The sequence below is a fragment of the Mytilus edulis genome, chromosome 7 (assembly GCF_963676685.1).
Source record: "Mytilus edulis chromosome 7, xbMytEdul2.2, whole genome shotgun sequence".
Lineage (NCBI taxonomy): Eukaryota > Metazoa > Mollusca > Bivalvia > Mytilida > Mytilidae > Mytilus > Mytilus edulis.
This window is the reverse complement of record NC_092350.1, coordinates 56,155,523-56,173,830: the sequence shown is the minus strand read 5'-3', so window position 1 is coordinate 56,173,830 and position 18,308 is coordinate 56,155,523. Positions and strand designations below refer to the sequence as shown.

Below are 18,308 nucleotides of genomic sequence, written 5' to 3'. Positions count from 1 at the left end.
TAAATACAAATAAAAGATTTTCAGGCGGAACAAATTTATAGGGTCGGTCGGAAAAGGGCAAACAAACAATATTTTAATTTAAGCCTAGGGTGATAAAGAAATTTGTTTTCCTCATGAGCTATTAAGGGCTATTCCAGAAAAAAATGTATGGGGGGGTTGGAAGGCACATTGCATTAATATTACATGGGTGATGGGTATCAGAGCAACTTTTCACACTATAATGCACTATAATTTTTAATTACAATTGTCTGGGTGGCGGGTGCTGACAAAAACTGCCTTCCAACCCCCTCATACATTTTTTTCTGGAATAGCCCTTACCAAAATAATATCACAAACTGACACCAAAAATGCTATAATAAAAGTTGGATAAATCGAAAATAGTGTTACTTGATTCATATAGATGGATTCAATAGAGTTCTATTGATTTCTAAACCTAACAACCTAACATTTTTTAAACTATTTTCAACGAAATCGGACAGTTTATGAAATATTTTTAATAAAATCGGACTGTTAATTCAATATTTTTAATGAAATCGTACTGTTAATTCAATATTTTTAATAAAATCAGACTGTTAATTCAATATTTTTAATGAAAACGGACTGTTTATTTAATATTTCATATGACATTTTTGTTGATTTCCTACACATAGGTTAAAAAGAGTCTAAAAGTTGATCTTTGTATAGTTTCAATAGCCTAGTATCCAGACGTTAGAACACCAACCCAATCAAATATCCTCCTAATTCCAATTTTACCTATATCAATACAATTTGGTATGTACGAAAATAAAGAAATCCACAGTAATTGAAATTCAAATACTAATTGGTTAACAAATGAATGGTTTATGCAATAGTTAAATAAAGAACACAAATGGCTATAACAAGATAGTTATCAAGATGAGTCCGGATGCTTCTTTTTCTTTCCATATTTATTTACATAAGCTTCAACGAGAGCTGCTATCTTTTGAGGATTAATATCACCACTTTTGCTATGGCAAACCTGAAAGAGAATACAAATAATCTTAAAAAAATTTAAAATATCATATAATGTTACATATTATTGAGAGCCCTCATGGGGTTTTTGATTATGTGATTACTTGGCCGTTTTTTTAATGATTATTTGATTATTAAGCCAAATATTTCATGATTATTTGATTACCTAGGACTGTATTTTTAGTTTATGATTATTTGATTACTAAAGATAAGCAAATATTTAATGATTATGTGATTATATTGGCAAAAAAATGGTGATTATGTGATTACTTGGACCCCCCCATGAGGGGCCTCATTATTGTCTTACTGCAATGATTTTTTTTGGTGAAAATTACATTGGGATAGATTTTTTAAGAATTGTCACGTAGATTTTTTAAGAATTGTTTGTATGTATGCACCATTTCCTGAAATCAAAATAATTGATTTAGTAATTTTGTACATTGTTCACACAATAATTAATCCAAAAGGATATTAAATAATCACCACTTCTTAGGTAGTTTAATATATAATAAATATCATATGGCTTTTTCAATATCACAATTGTATTAACCCAAGAGATCAATATAATCCTAAGACCTCTGTTCAAGGGGTTGTATTGGTGGAGGGGTTAATACAGTGTGTGATATCGAAAAAGCCACATCATATAAACTTTATTATATACCTCACGTAGATGCTGTTTATGTGACATGACATCGTATAGAATGATACAGGGTTTGATAGAGCAACAGTGACCCACATCAATGGCGTTTCATCATACAGATTAAAGGTGTGATAAATATGTTGCAACTGTCACTGATATAAATATCATCCTGGATAACTGTTACAGCATGATTGCTGTTGATGGAATTACACATACAAATTATTTGTTTTACTACTAAACATATTTGTTTGGGTCATTTTTTTATATAAATAAGGCTGTTAGTTTTCTCGTTTGAATTGTTTAACATTGTCATTTCGGGGCCTTTTATGGCTGTCTATGCGGTTTGGGCTTTGTTCATTGTTGAAGGCCTTACAGTGACCTATATTTGTTAATTTCTGTGTCATTTTGGTCTTTTGTGGAAAGTTGTCTCATTGTCAAATTGTCAATCATACCACATCTTCTTTTTTATAAGTATATAATAAATAATATAAATGTATTACCTTAGGAACAGCCTTTCTCATTATTTCTTTATACTGATCTTTATCAATTCTTCCATGACTATAAAATGGTTTTAATGCAAGTTTGACTTCATCCACAACTCGTTCTTGTAAATGCAGTTTCTTCAGGAACTGAAAAAGAATTCACAATACATATAATACAGATATTTAATAAGGAAGATAAGCCTCAGATGTGGTAGCATTGAAAGTATTTTGCTCACTATAGTAATGAACTGTTCTTTTATTTTGTTTATTGATCTCATCCACCGTCTGTGCTGCATTCATGCTAAAACTTCAATAATGTTATTACTATCTGATAATTATATAATTTTCGTTTACAAAATATTTATAGTATACATAAAAAGTATATATAAAAAGACTTCTAATTTCTTAATGCTTCTTTTTATTATGTTGTTTTATTTATTGCTAGTGCAAACATAATTGTTCTTTTTATGCATGGTTTACTAGTAAGTGGTGTAAACTCTCTATTGCCAATTTTGCAATATTCATTTTTTTTGTATGTAGCATTTGTTGAAAGTAATAATACATCTCATATATATTTGTCCTTGTTAAATAAATGTTATAAACATAATATTCATTGTATGCAAAAAAAATCTGAATTTTACAGTTTTACACGTACACTCCATGACAGGGGGGGAATACTTAAAGATATAAATGCAGTTTTGAATGAACATTTTAAACTTGAGATCAGCAAGAAACAAGCCATGATCAGAAATGATAAGACTATAAAATATTATTATTAAGAAAACTATGCAACAAACTTATATTTTTTTGAAATATATGTAAAAGCATCTTATGCCTTATATCTATTTTAAAATAAAAACAATATTATTTTTTTATATTATATATATATTAAATTAAATTAAAATGTATTTTTTTTTTTACTGAAAACATTTGAAAGAAAATGACCAGAAAACATCAAATCTTGTAAAGGTTCTATTTCCTAAATTTAACCTAACAAATTGAAAAGGGTTCACATTTTAAAATTTTATTCAAATATTATCTAAGAAGTTGCCTCCCTTTGCTGGAAATTACCTTCGCTTTATTAGTCAGCTCCACAGCTGATGAAGGCTCATCTTCCAATTCAAGTTCCCTAATCACATCTTTTAAATTTTCATCATTAACTGTCATTACAGGTTTTTTTCTAGCATCATTAAATTTCACACTCGATGACGAATCTCTCACCTTTTTGTCTTTACGTTTTTCTTTCTTGTCATGCCTATCTCTTCGTTTTTTATTTTCTTTCTGTTTTGAACCGAAAACAACCTTATCGAAGTCATCAGGAGAATCAGGAATTTCGATACTACTTTCATCCAGAGGAGACGCAACGTCCATATCGACCACATCAGTAGATTCTGCCTCTTTCACAATTTTTCCATTGCTAGTTTTAATTCGTGGAGGCAGAGGAACTTTGAATGGATGATCTTTTGATCTACCTTTAGCACTCTCGTGTGACGATTTCACAGAAGTCTGCTTGTTTTTATTCACTAACTGTGCCAGTTGAGCTTGTGCATTGAGAAGCTTTGTTAGCTGATTCAAATGGTCCGCAGCATTTGGTTGTGTTTTCTCCGAATCTTCATCACTATTTTTAATAATGTCATCCCCTTCGTTTTCATCAGGCGATGGATATTCATCCATAGGTGATTTTGAACTTTTGGTTGAAGTTAATGGATTTAGATTTTGAATAATTTTATTATTAAGTGAAGTTTTTAGATTTGCTATAGAAATTAAAGGTTTATTTCGCGAGAAAGCTGCACTTGAAGATAACTGTGGTGACTGAGATCGAGATATTTTAGCAAGTGTTGACGCTTCTACTGCTAAGTTCATGAAGGGTGTGTCATCATTGGTTGGTGTTGGCGGAGTATAAACAGGTTCTGGATCACTGACTGGACTAGCCATTGTATCCTGTGGATTAGACAGAGGTACCTGCATTCTCGTTAACAGTGCTGGTAATTTAGTCAATGGATTTCCTAATGCTAACTCCGGACTAGGTATTCCAATCTGAGAATTAGGAACAGACATCGGATGACTGGATAAAGCCAAATGAGGCAGTGGTCCACTTAATGAGATTGGTGGTCCTGATAATGTCATATGAGGTCCATCAAGTGGACCAGAAATTGATACAAGTGGACTTGGTACAGACACTCTTGGTTCCATTCCAGGATGAATCTGCAATGGGGAACCAGCATGACCAGGTGGAGGACCCTGAGCAAGCACATGTGGTGGCAGCTGTAAACGAGGATCTCCGGATAAACGAGGTGATCCCTGCAGCAGCTGAAATGGAGGAGGTGGTTGTGAAGTGTCTGTATGAATGCCTTCAAAATTACCATTTATCATACCAGGCTGAGGTGGAAGAGAACAATGTGCCATTCTAGGTTGAAAATGTCCTTGTACTGGTAATGTCACACCATCCTGAGTTGTTACTTGGAGGCCAAAAGGAGGCATATGTCCAGGAGGCAAACGAGCAAATCGAGGTTGCATATGAGGTGGTCTGTTCATTATTAATGGATTCATTAGCATAGCTCGCTGGGGTGACATTCCAGGTCGTAATCCTTGTAAAATTCTGATTCCAACTGGAACATCAGGCTGCACAATTGGTGCCTCACCTCTCTGAAGAATAAATTGTCCTCCTTCCCCAAGAATTCCTTTGCCTAGCTGAGGTGGAAGCTGAGGAAGAGGTGACAAGCTCAGCCCTGGGAAGTTTTCGTCAATCGTCACTGAACATGGTGGTGGTTCACCAATGATGATCTGAGGATTTCCTTGCATTGATTGATTATTAACATCAGTATATTCCACTGGAGTTCCTGGTGGACTTTTTTCATCTTGCAAAGGCGACGGCGACTCTTCCATATCATCAGTCGGAAATGCTGGATCGTATTCAGGACTATTAATAGTCTTTTCAACTGTATTGTTCATCACAGGTATAGAATTGTTTGAATCGTCATTGTCAGATTTTTTCTCTTTTTCAATATTTGTATCATGAATATTTGTTTTGTCATCATCTTGTACGGAAGGTAATGAAACAAGATTTGAACGATGTTTATGAAAACTGTCAACAGTATTTATAACAATCACAGATTCTTGTGCAGGCTCAGGAATTTCCGTGTCCATATCAGAATTATCATCTGCAAACATATCAAACTCATTCTTTTCTGTAAAAATGTCAATGATTTTTGAAATAGGTTGACTTGCTTCTATAACCTCTGTTTCTCTTTTTTCAATTGGAGGTTTTGCTTTTTTCATTAGCATGTCTATTTTGTCTTCCTCTTTATCCTCAAGAGGTCGTTTTGCTGGTGATTGATGTAAATTTTTGACAGGAGATTCACGACTTTTCTTTTTCTTTTTAGCCTGCTTTAAGTCTTCACGTTTCTTCCACTTATCATCAAACAAATCAATAAGCCTTCCTGTATCTAACCTACCAGAGTCAATAGTCGAAATATTTAACGGCACTTCTGGACTGACTTCACGCCATCTATTATAATCTCTATCTCGACTGCCATCTCTACTTTTTTCTCTGCTTTTGATTTTTGTCCTCTCTCTACTTGAACTTCTATCTCTACTCCTGTCTCTCCGTTTATGCTTTCTAGACTTTTCTCTAGATCGATCTCTTTCTCTTGATCTATCTCGATCTCTTGAACGATCCCTGTCCCTGGATCGATCCCTTTCCCTTGATCTGTCTCTAGACCAACGATCTTTGGATCTACGGCTTTTTTCTCTTGATCTTGACCTACTCTTATGGCTTTTTCTATATTTGTCCCTTGAACGAGATCTACGTGATCTTTCGTGAGATCTTGATCTATGCCTACGCTCACGTGATCTACTACGTGATTTATATTTTCTCTTTTTTCTTTCTTTACTTCGGTCACGTTCATGTTCTTTATCACTTTCCCGTCTTTTACGATTTTCTTTTTCACTTGTCTCTCGATCTGATTTTTCCCTCTTTACAACACTTTTGAGATCTAATGTTTGTCTCGATCTAGGTTTCTGATAGTCAGATCCAGAATAGGACTTTATTATCTTTTTATCTAAGTTTTGAACATATTCAGTTTCATCGTCATCATCAGGAATTTCAATTATTTCAACTTCCTGATGAGGTGGAGTGGCAATAATGACATCTTCCTCAGTTTGTTCTTTTGGCGTTTTAGATTTTTTGACTTTTTGTTTCTCACTAGCACTTTCTTTGTGTTTTTTCACTTTCTTTTCACTTTTTTCAACAATTTCTGTTGTCTTCTTATCCTTTCTCTCCTTATCATGTTTATGTGAATCCTTTTCTGATTTTCCCACATTTTTCGACTCCAAATTTCCTTCGTTAAGCAAGGAGCCAGAAGAAAATGCAGTAGGCTTATTTTTTTCTTTTGTACTTTCCTTCAGTATTTCTTTCCTATTGTCTTTATGAGAATCTTTCTTACTTGTTTTCTTGCCTTTACTTTCTAACTTTTTCAATTTAGCCTGTGCTATTTGCAACTTTTCCTCAAGTTCTTTCTCCTCGAGATCCTCATGAAACCCATTACTTTCATCAGAAATATCATCCAACTGCGAAATATTTTCACTACTTTTTTTAGACGATGCACTTTCAGGAACTTTGTCATTATTATCCTTATTAACCACAGATTTTTTTACTTTATTTTTTTCCTCAATACTAAGTCGTTTCACTTTCACTTTCTCTTTGCTTTTTTCTTTGTTGCTAATTATTTCCTCTTTGCTTTTTTCTTTGTTGCTAATTTTTTCCTCTTTGCTTTTTTCTTTCTTACTAATTATTTCCTTATTTCTAGAAGTTTTATCACTATTTCCACTTTTATTTGAATCACTATTTTCCTTTTGCAATTTAGTACTATCTTCTGAATTTCCGTCCATTGTATTAATTTTCTTAATTTCATTATTTGCATCGCTTTTCTCACTTTCATTAATCTGATCAACTTTTGTTTTTTCACTATTTCCTTTCTTTAACTGTGAATCACTATAAATACTTTTCGGTAGGTCCTCAAATAACTTTTCCTTTATCACATTAGTATCAATTTTTCTATCTAAATATTTCAGCTGAGTTAAAGATTCGTCACTGATGAGGCTACTCCCAGTCTGTGTACCTTTATCAGGAGAAACCAGCTGGTCAGTATCTTGTGGAGCTGAAATAAATTGAGACAAGTTGAATGTTAAGGATGTTTGCTTGTCATGTTTTGGAATTTTTGTCAGATTTTCAAAATCCTCTGGTTTTATCCATTTGAATGCCTTAAAAAAATTTGCCCCAATTTTTTTTTTAAATATGTATAATTATAAGTCATTTGTAAAAGTCTTATAAAATCTTATTTATTTTTTAATAGTTTTTGAGAACACCAACTGGTCAATGACAAAGCTATAAAAATTCTTGAAAGCAAGCACTATATTCTTTTTGCTTTTTTGATTCCTCAATTAATACACTATCAATATTTACTAGTGTTATTGAAAGCTATTTATTTTGAAACTGAGCAGCGAACTTCCATGAAAAGTAGCAAAATGTTGTGTTGTATGCTACTGTGGATGTATTACTTTTGGTAGGTACAAGTATTCATGGATTGAACTTGAAGTAAATTGTGTTTTTGTAGATATATGATTTCTTCCTCTTTTTATGCAAACATCTGCATAATTGTTTTTTGAAAATGCTCAGTTTGTTAGACATTAAAATCATGGTTCACCTTTCACTAAAAACCAACAAAAAATGTTATCCCACAAACAATAATGAACCCACATGTACAGTAATTATAAAATTTGGGATTGTGTCAAAGAAATATCAACCTGATTAAATAGTTTCTGATTGTCTCAACTCCTTTTAAATAAGAACACATCAATTAATTTTGTAGTTTTTGTTAAAAGTCAAAAGACCTATTTCCCTGTTTTTGTTTTTTTTAGGTCTAGAAACAGGCCTGCTCCATATTTAAAACATGTCAGCTCAGGCATGTTTTATCTATTTGTTTAGTATCTATTTCGGTATTCCCACTAGTTTTTATGTTGTTTTGAATTTGACAAAGAGTGAAAACTATGAACTAGTCGTTAATAATCAGTTGCATTGTGAGCAGAATGAAAGAGTTTTTAAAAGTGTAACAGTTTAATTGGAATTGAATCAGTTTTAGTTTAAGAGTTTTTCAAAGTTGATCAGTGGCCAAATCAACAAAAAATAATATCAAAGAGATAGAAAATAAAGCCATTAACAAACCCCATTAAAATGCTTATTCCAATAGAATTCAAAAATACTCCTACTAACAAGGTTTAAATCATATGGCTTGCAAAAAAATAGGCAGAACTGTCCAATAAAAAACAATATTTTTCATCCAAACCATCCCATTGTTTTAGTAATAGATGAGTAAAAATCTACAAATTCTTTGTGGCCTTTCAGAAACAGTATGTATCAGCAGGTAAAATTGATGATATTCTGTTTAAAATTAGAAATCTTAGTTATTTAACTGTAAATCTGGTAATTTTAGTGTATGGTTTTGTTCCCTAGATTGGCATTATAAAATGAAAATCTGTTAATCATAAATTTTATTCCTGAAACTTTGACTAAATAATCTTCTAGACTTGGTTGTTAATTCTAATTAGTAATAAATCCCATTAGAGCAACCAAAACCATGATACAAGAAATACATTTTAAGCTACCAAGTCTTACAATACCAGATAATAATTTCTAGCAATAAACTCCTTTATTACAGAGACACATTTTTAGTAACCCAGTCTTTTGATTTTCCTGTTTGAATGGTTTTACACTAATCACTTTTACATATTGTGACTTGGATGGAAAGTTGTCTCATTGGCAATCATACCACATCTTCTTATATCTACTGAATACCAGGTAAGCATTTCTAGCAACCACTTTCTAAATAAGGGTTATCTGATTCAAATATCCAATTCTGCATGATGTAGCAGTTTTCTGCCCGACCCCTTTCTTACCCATCAGAGTTTCACCAAAGCTATCATCAAGGAGACATAATTCCCTGACATTTTTATCTCCCTTCATTTTTCTCTCACTGTCAGTTGTACTGTCTAAAACTTTCACATCAATAACAACATTGCCCTGACTAGTTACAGATGAATCGAGGGTTGAAGTTGTATTGTCTAAAACTTTCACATCAATAACAACGGTGCCCTGACTAGTTACAGATGAATCGAGCGTTGAAGTTGTATCTAATACAGTGGATGAAGAGTCTAACGGTAAACTTGTATTCTGATTGATTTCAGAAAACATGACATCATCAAATGTACCTGAATCTTCCAGGGGAGGTAAATCGTCATATAACGCTATTTTAGATTTTGGCGACAACAGAGGACCTGATGGTCTCCTCACTGGTTTCTTTTCCACTTCTTTCTTTTTGGTTAATGATCCTACAAAGAAATGTTACTTTATTATTATAAAAAGTAAAATCACAAAAATACTGAACTCAGAGGAAAATCAATTCGTAAAGTCCATAATCACATGGCAAAATCAAATAACAAAACGCATCAAAAACGAATGGGCAAGAACTGTCATATTCCTGACTTGGTACAGGCATTTTCAAATGTAGAAAATGGTGGATTGAACCTGGTTTTATAGCTAGCTAAACCGCTCACTTGTATGACAGTCGTATCACATTCCATTATATTGTCATCGATGCGTGAACAAAACAAACAGACACAATAGTTAAAAATGTCAAAAATAGGGGTACTGCAGTCAACATTGTGTTATCATCTTAATCACTGTAAAAACAACAAATGTAACGAAGAAGCACAAAAAGGCATACATCAAATTAACATCCTCATTTAGATTATATTATACGATTTAATTTATCTATGTAAAATGCACCCATCAAGGAAGGAAGGTTTTGAGTACTGGTGTAAAATTGCGCGTTTGAAATTCGCACAGGTATGACGGGATGCATAAATACAATCACGCAAAATAGATATAACAAAAACTGACTAAACAGTATAAAGTAATAATAAGTAATAATAATATAAAATAATAGGGTGGTTCAAAGTATGACGGGATACATAAGTACAGAGTCACGTCAAATGTATATCACAAAAAAAGTAGGTTAACAGTAAAAGTATTATTAATAAATAAAATAATTTTGTCATTCAAAATATGACAAGATACATAGGTACAGAGTCACATCATAAAATAATTTTGTCGTTCAAAGTATGATGGGATACATAAGCACAGAGTTACGTCAAAAAGGATATCTCAAAAATAGACTTAACAGTAAAAGTAACAAGTGAAACTGCGAGCTACTGCTCACTGATGATACCCCTGCCGCAAGTGGATAATATTAATAGTGTAAAAATATGCAAGTGTTCGGTAAACAGGAAGTTGTCGAGTGATGAATCTGAAAACGCATCACACGGTATAGCTGACTTATAAAAATCCTGAAACCAAATTTCAGAAATCCTTGTATTGTAGTTCCTGAGAAAAATGTGACGAAAATTTTTAACTTGGTTATCATGTGTAAAATCATACAAGTGTTCGGTAAACAGGAAGTTGTCGAGTGATGAATCTGAAAACGCATCACACGGTATAGCTGACTTATATAAATCCTGAAACCAAATTTTAGAAATCCTTGTATTGTAGTTCCTGAGAAAAATGTGACGAAAATTTTCAACTTGGCTATCATGTGTAAAATCATACAAGTGTTCGGTAAACAGGAAGTTGTCGAGTGATGAATCTGAAAACGCATCACACGGTATAGCTGACTTATATAAATCCTGAAACCAAATTTCAGAAATCCTTGTATTGTAGTTCCTGAGAAAAATGTGACGAAAATTTTCAACTTGGCTATCATGTGTAAATCAGACAAGTCTGAAAACGCATCACACGGTGTGGCTGACATATATAAATGTTGATACCAAATTACAGAAAGGGTGGATGTGTAGTTCCTGAGAAAAATGTGACGAAAGTTTCATGGGACGGACTGACTGACGGACGGATGGACGGACGGACCGACAGACTGACGGACGGACAGACTGATGGACGGACAGACAGAGGTAAAACAGTATACCCCCCCTTTTTTAAAGCGGGGGTATAATATTAATAAAGACAAATAAAAGAATAATATAACACGTTATTAGGATGATAAACACAGTCAGCACGCAAAATCTATACTTCAAGACCATCGTGTATTATTTGTGAAGTTGATACGGAATATTTATCAATCAGTTCTGGGTACCTTCCGATGAACTTTTTTAGAAAAAGGACGAGACGTTCTTTGACATACCCCTGGTTCATCAACTTTCTGCTCAGACATTGGCGACGTTTTACAAAGTCTGAGCAGGAGCTGCAAGCTCTTGAATACCGAATAAGTTGGGAAATTATACGTTTCCTGTTTAATTGTATAAATTTTTATTAAGGAGTACTTAAGTCAGGTTTAGGAATTTTTAGTCGTAATGTTCAGACTCCTATGATACAAGGTAAAATATTTTTCCTTATAACACCCATTTTTCTTTTCATATAACACTCCAAAAGCCATTTAGCAAATATTGAGCCAAGCAATTTTAAGTCAAGCAAAGTTTATTATGCATGCAAGGCAGTATCTATAAATCTTTAATCAATTTTTTCGGTAATGTTGATTCATTTCTGTTGTTAAATACCAAATTCAGAGGATTGAGAAAAAAAATCATATTTTCATAGTTTTTTATTTCGTGAGTTTTGTACACAAATCTATAGAAAATTAGAACTTTGTTGAACATTTAATTGGTCAATGGGTGGTTGAATCAATGAAAATTATTATCCAACAAAATACTAATGAATCTAGAGTATTTTTTACAAAAATCATAATTAAGCTGTGATCTATAGCTGGTTGGTATGTTGTTTCCCTCCCATCTGTCAATTTATCAATTTCTGTACAACAAAAAGCATTTTTGCATTGTCAGGTTGCAACTGTTTTTTCAGTATCATAGGATACTTTAAAATTCATTTATCATAAGGCTAACTTGATGCTGTCCAAGTATAATCCAGTTTTTTTATCTTCCAGCTTTGGTGACTTAAGTGTCAATTGAGTTAATTTGAGTATTTTTTTTTTTTATTATTTCTGTATTTAGAATTGATGTGCAGTGAATGTTTTGAATGTGAAAATTGACCAAAGGCCTTTTAATAGAAAATTAAAAAATAGGTTGAGCAGATTGTATGTTCATTTAAACAATACCACTTGGTGTGTGCAAAATTCTTCAAAGAAAGTTTGTCCTTCAGTTGTGGGAGAATTTTAGTAGTCGTTCAGTTGTGGGAGAATTTTAGTAGCCTCATCCTACTTCTCCTTCTCTTCATAATGGAACAGCCCTGAATTAAACTTATTTGATTTTCACCTTGAATTTTTTTTTACTGTATGTAACCTTACCATCCCTATTTATAGTAACATCTTTGCTATCTTTCCTCAACATGGCTTGGTTATCCATGATACCGCCTAAAAGGTCAAAGCCTGCAGCTCCTGAGCTAGAACTGGGTGTCTGGTCTATTCTGTAATAAGTAAAGATGTATGTTATATTTGAAAAAAATGGAGGTATTAGTCATTGAGACATGCGACCCTATAAACACAAGATACATAAATTTTAAAATGATTTTATTTCCAATATCTGTGGTTAACAACTTTTAAGTACCCATATGGATAAACTCCTGCATTTAGTTGGAAACTAATGTACAGTTGAATTTAATGTCTCTTCAGTCATGCTCTGAAAACCCAAAACCAAATAGAAATGTTGAAGAGCGCATAAAACCGCTAAGGACTTAGATTATATTGCTTTCTTCACATCCTCACGTAGTGTGCTAGAACTGTGTAAAGTTTCATTGATATCCATTCACCAAGTAAGGAGGTGGTGTATTTACAATGCCTATGGATACAGAGACAGGGTGATCCCTATATAACTAAATATAAATAGCTTAGGGATTAAAATGTATGTGGGAGGGTAGGAACGGACTTTAAATATATCCCTTCAACCGAGAACCATTTTTTAGATAATTTTGCATAATGGTAATAGACGCATAATGAAAATAAAACAATGAACCACATTCAATAATTAAAACTTCCCTTCCTACTTCCTACCCTCCCACATACATTTTAATGGAACAACCCTTACTTTATGACTGGTTTTCCTACTGGTCTGTGTGAAAATAATGATAAAGTAGAATATCTGGACTTTTTTGTAGGTTTTGCTGCAGATGTACTAGGATGCTCGTCAGGTTCACTGAAAAAAGAAGCAAAGATTATTTTTATAATATTGGTCCACCTACATCACATATTTATACCACAACTCATGTAAATTTTGCATTTTCCACCATTGTCCACTAGATGTTTCTGTCTTAAATGGTAAAAACGTTGAATACAAATTCTTATTTTCTTCTTTGTTAAAAGATGGTATTTGCAAGTATTATGTAAAAAAAAAATCCCCATGTGAATTACATTAACAGGAAAGGGTATTCATTTCAATGATAAGATTCTAATATGTTTGTTTGCTTGAGTGATCCATCTTAAAAATTTGGTATAAAGCCGTACATTACACTACAGGGAGATAACTCTGTAGAATTCAGCTGAATATTTTAATCCGGTTCTACTGTTAAGGAAATATGTTTAAAGCTTCTTAATGATCAATATTATTGTTTGTTAGAGTGTTAGAAATTCAATGATTTTTTTCTGATAAAGTGTGTGGTTCAAGTTTTTTAAAATTTATACATTTTTGTCAAGGGTCGAAGTAAATATTTTGTCCAAAAAAATGAAAATTAAATGAATCAAATCAATTTAAGTTGAGGTATTTGGTTCCGTCTTAATTTCATATATTATATTAAAACTGTCAGAGGTAAAAAACGAGATATGAGAGAGAATCAGCACAAGCAACATATAAATTCTAGTTTATAAAAAGGGGCAAAAAATTGCAAAAAAGATGATTCTTTGTATGCAGAGTGTATACAAATCTAAAATTGAGAATGGAAACGTGGAATATGTCAAAGAGACAACAACTCAAACAACTAGCAGACAACTAGCTTATTTGTGTATAAAGGAAAACTGCACTTTACATAACTTTCAAGAAAATTAAATTTAATTTACTGTCAAAAAGTGAGTATAAGTCTCTTTTTTGCAAAAATATTAATTCTTACTCAGTGAATCCAATTAATTCATTTCGATCACCCAGGACAGATAACGATGAAATGCCAACATTGCTCTTCATCAAATCAACAGTCCTTTCTCCTGGTGCCTTCTGTAATGGAATTGTAGTACCAGTTGGTGGTTTTGAAAGCCCTAAATTTTTAGCAATTCTCGACTTGAATGATGTAGTAGGTATAGCTTCCTTCCTGACTTCCCTATTCACCATTTTACCCTGAAAGAAAATGTTAAAATTATACATCTACAGTAAATAAGTTGATATAGATATAAACTAGAGGCTCTACAGAGCCTGTGTCGTTCACCTTGGTCTATGTGCATATTAAACAAAGGACAGCAACCCAACAACCAGTAGTCCAATTCATCTGAAAATTTCAGGGCAGATAGATATTGACTTGATAAACAATTTAACCCCTTGTCAGATTTGCTCTAAATTCTTTGGTTTCAGAGTTATAAGCCAAAATCTACAGTTTAGCCCTATGTTCTATTTTTAGCCATGGTTGGCCAGGTCAACGGACACATTATTTAAACTAGATACCCTAGTGATAAGTGTGGCCAAGTTTGGTTAAATTTGGCCCAGTAGTTTCAGAGGAGAAGATTTTTGTAAAAGTTAACGACGACGGACGCCTAGTGATGGGAAAAGCTCTCTTGGCCCTGTGGGCCAGGTGAGCTAAAAAAGAAGATGTGGTATGATTGCCAATGAGACAATTCTCCACAAGAGACCAAAATGACACAGCAATTAACAACAATATGTCACCATACAGCCTTCAACAATGAGCAAAGCCTATACTGCATAGTCAGCTATAAAAGGCCCCATAATGACAATGTAACAATAGGTACTTGAAATATAGTTGAAAAGAAACATGCACATGCAGAGGTTGTTTTTTTATCAAAGATCAGTCTTTGTACATGTTTGATTCAGTACACAAGTTCCCTAAAGACATTTTTTGGCAGAAATTGGTAGGGGTTGTGGATTTAAAACTATGGTTGAGACAAATCAAAGCCTTTAAAATTGGTATCTGCTGCTTCTCTAGTAGACAAACAGCATTAAGGAGCAAGCGCCTCAAATTGCCAATTATAATTTCTTTTATTTTTATCGAAAATTGCACAAGTCTCAAGTATCAAATATAAATCAGTCATAAAACCAAATAAAATTAATTAGTTAACGGAAGTGTAAAAATCCTGAAACACCTGTGTAAGTACCCATCTTCACACCAAGAACTTCATAACATTCAAATATCAATATTACCACTAGTTTCTTAATAATCTGTTTCCTTTTACTTGTCTTTCTAGTAGTTTTTCTTCTTTTTCGTCTCTTCTTTCCTTTTCTTTTTGTCGTCTTTTTCTTCCCTGTGGTTGATTTAGCCTTTTTTCTGACTACTTTTTTCTTCCTCTTTGTGGTCTTCCTTTTGACTGGTGTTTTTCTAGGCACAGCTGCACTTGTGGTAGCCTGAAATTGAATTTAATAATAGATATATGTTTATCGTTGTGTCAGATTAAAAGTTTGCCTGAAATAGACAATTTTAAAACCATAAATGCTTATCATTGTGTCTGATTAAAAATTGGCCTGAAATGGACTTTTTATAATACATATATGTCTATCATTTTGTCCAGGGATCTCCATGGATGAAAATTGAACGATGGAGGAACTTTAACCATTACAAACCGTGTCTACGCAGTACAGTGTAGCGCGATCGGAAGTATTTTATCCTTCATTACAAGGAATGGTGAACATGCTAATTCATTGCTTATTTAAATTATATTTATTTGAATTTTCATTATAGAATTAGAAGTATCAATATTTTCATCTATTGCCGTTTTTAATCATTCAAATGCCAAGCCTTCATGGTCCCCCCTTAGTTGAGAATGACTAAAAGCTGTCATGAAGGTCCTCATGTAGATTTTTTGTATTTTTGGTAATTGTTATGGGGGTTAAAAATCATATGATGTGGAGCTTATTTTTCATGGACACTGTCAAATTCAGAACCCATTACCGGTATGGCTGATTTACAGCAACAACAAAACGATTCGTACGGGTTATGTAAAAGGTTAAAGAGATTTACAAAGCAAATGTTGACAAATGAAAAGGTTTTTAATGACTTTATCTGGCAAATTGATGCTGTGCAACATGCATCTTTCGAGTCTGAAAAGAAACCGGAAACGCGGATGTATCAATTTGATTGTAATATACGAAATGAATTCGGAATTACGATACGATATTTCTTTACAGGAAATATTTTTAAAGTTTTTACTTTTAAACTTTTAAAGTAATTCTAAATTATCATTACAGCAGTACTCAAGTTATTTGCGATGAAATAATATTTACTGTTTTGCGTCTTTTTTTGTACTTCTTAAAAAAGGGGGATGCTGATTGCGTAAGTCAAAATCAAGCACGTGTTCGACTTGTTAAACTGTTTTCTTTGTAACTGGATTATTAATTTATTTATTTAATCTAAATCATCATAATCACTTGCTGAAACTTATTTGATTAATTCGACAAATGGATTGTCTATCCTCAGATAGTATTCTCCTGTCTGGTTTGTTGATCTACCTGTACAAGCTACAAAATACGATGATCGAAGTTTTGAAGATGGCGGAGACAATTTAACGATGGTGCAAGACAATTTAACGATGGAGCAAGTCATTTGACGATGGCGCAAGACATTTGAACGATGGCGGGGCGCCATCGTTAAACAGGCAATGGAGATCCCTGTTGTCTGATTAAAAATTTGGAGTCTGACATCACAAACCTTTTAACATTTCAGAGATGCCAAAGTTTATAAGAAACAGTTAGAACACTTTGCTCAAATATCTTCTAATGCCGCCAATCAAAAAACTTTCAAACTACATTTTTTTGCATTTAAGCTACTCCTAACTACTCCTATTTGGTCAGTTCTGAAATGTTGTTGATTTTATATATTTTAGTAGTACCAATTCCATCGATTGAGGAGAAGTTGTATTTCAGGAATACCAAATAAAGGTTGACAAATTCACCATAACATAAGATTACTGTATTGTATTTTAAGCTCTGACCTCATAAAATCACAAATTGATGCCTTCAGAGCTTAAAATACAAAATTGTTGAATATATCCATTCTAATAAAACTGACAGAAAACAACATCAAATCATATATTTATCATCTGCAAAACTTTGTAAACTGACAGAAAACAACATCAAATCATGTATTCATCATCTGCAAAACCTTGTATGCGTTTGCTCGTACATTTTCATAGCATCAATTGTGAATTGATGGCATCAAAATTGGTGATGTTTATCCAATCAAAATGAATGTTACATGGAATGTTGCATTAGAATTGTATTTTGTTTAACATTGGAATTCCTGGTTTATTAAGACCCACTCAATGTATACATGATTCAGTAATAAAGAAAACACAGTAAGCTGCTGTTAAGAAATACCCTCTGGAACTGGAACTCTTCACTATACCTGGCTAGTCTCTTCCATTCTGTCATTAACTTCCTCTTCATCTGACGATATAATAGCCCTCTGTCTTGTTGATCTTGCAGTACGATCAGCTCTCTGTAATCTTATTTCAATAATCTGCTCCCGTACTCTTTCTGAGGCTCTAGTTCTAGCAATCTGTCTTCTTTGTGGTCGCAGAGGCGGAAGATCATCAGTATTTTCAGAAATCAGCTCGGCTATCTCTTCATCATCGTTTACAGTAATTGCTTCTAAAAATATATCAGTTATGTTTTACTGTTAGTTAAATTTCTCAGAAATATTTTAAGACAATAGGTTTTATATCGGTGCTTATCTTATTCATCAAGATTTCTCACAAATTCTAATCAAGTAAAACAAAATATTATGGAAAGGATTTTTAGCGAAGAGTTTTATGTATAAACTTTCGCCCATTTCAACTAGATTAATAAAATTAAAACAAGTGTAAAACTATATGGCACCGACAACTTCGTTGCAGGCCATGAAAATTGAACTTTACAGGTCTTTTCATAATGCTAGCAACACGTCTTTTCATAATGCTAGCAAGACAAAGGTCTGGGTGACTTGCTTGCTTTGTTTGTATAAATGTTTGCTCAAGCATTGTAATAAAGATTGACAT

The 18,308-nt window shown here is 33.0% G+C and overlaps 1 protein-coding gene across 5 annotated transcripts in view; it reads right to left on the bottom strand.

Moving 5' to 3' along the window:
• Positions 1 to 626: 626 nt before the first annotated feature.
• The window catches only part of LOC139481825 (PHD and RING finger domain-containing protein 1-like), a 37,948-nt gene continuing 20,266 nt past the window's right edge, over positions 627 to 18,308 (bottom strand). For 2 of the 5 annotated variants that reach the window (XM_071265335.1, XM_071265336.1), the window contains 9 exons: positions 17,678 to 17,922; positions 15,481 to 15,681; positions 14,228 to 14,448; positions 13,213 to 13,320; positions 12,477 to 12,595; positions 9,067 to 9,498; positions 3,184 to 7,271; positions 2,131 to 2,259; positions 627 to 997 (listed from right to left, as the gene is read on the bottom strand). In XM_071265335.1, the coding sequence (XP_071121436.1) occupies positions 890 to 997; positions 2,131 to 2,259; positions 3,184 to 7,271; positions 9,067 to 9,498; positions 12,477 to 12,595; positions 13,213 to 13,320; positions 14,228 to 14,448; positions 15,481 to 15,681; positions 17,678 to 17,922 (5,651 nt within the window). In that variant the 3' untranslated portion in view covers positions 627 to 889. The remainder of the gene's footprint in view (positions 998 to 2,130; positions 2,260 to 3,183; positions 7,272 to 9,066; positions 9,499 to 12,476; positions 12,596 to 13,212; positions 13,321 to 14,227; positions 14,449 to 15,480; positions 15,682 to 17,677; positions 17,923 to 18,308) is intronic. The other 3 variants (XM_071265338.1, XM_071265339.1, XM_071265337.1) reach the window with 2 other exon arrangements.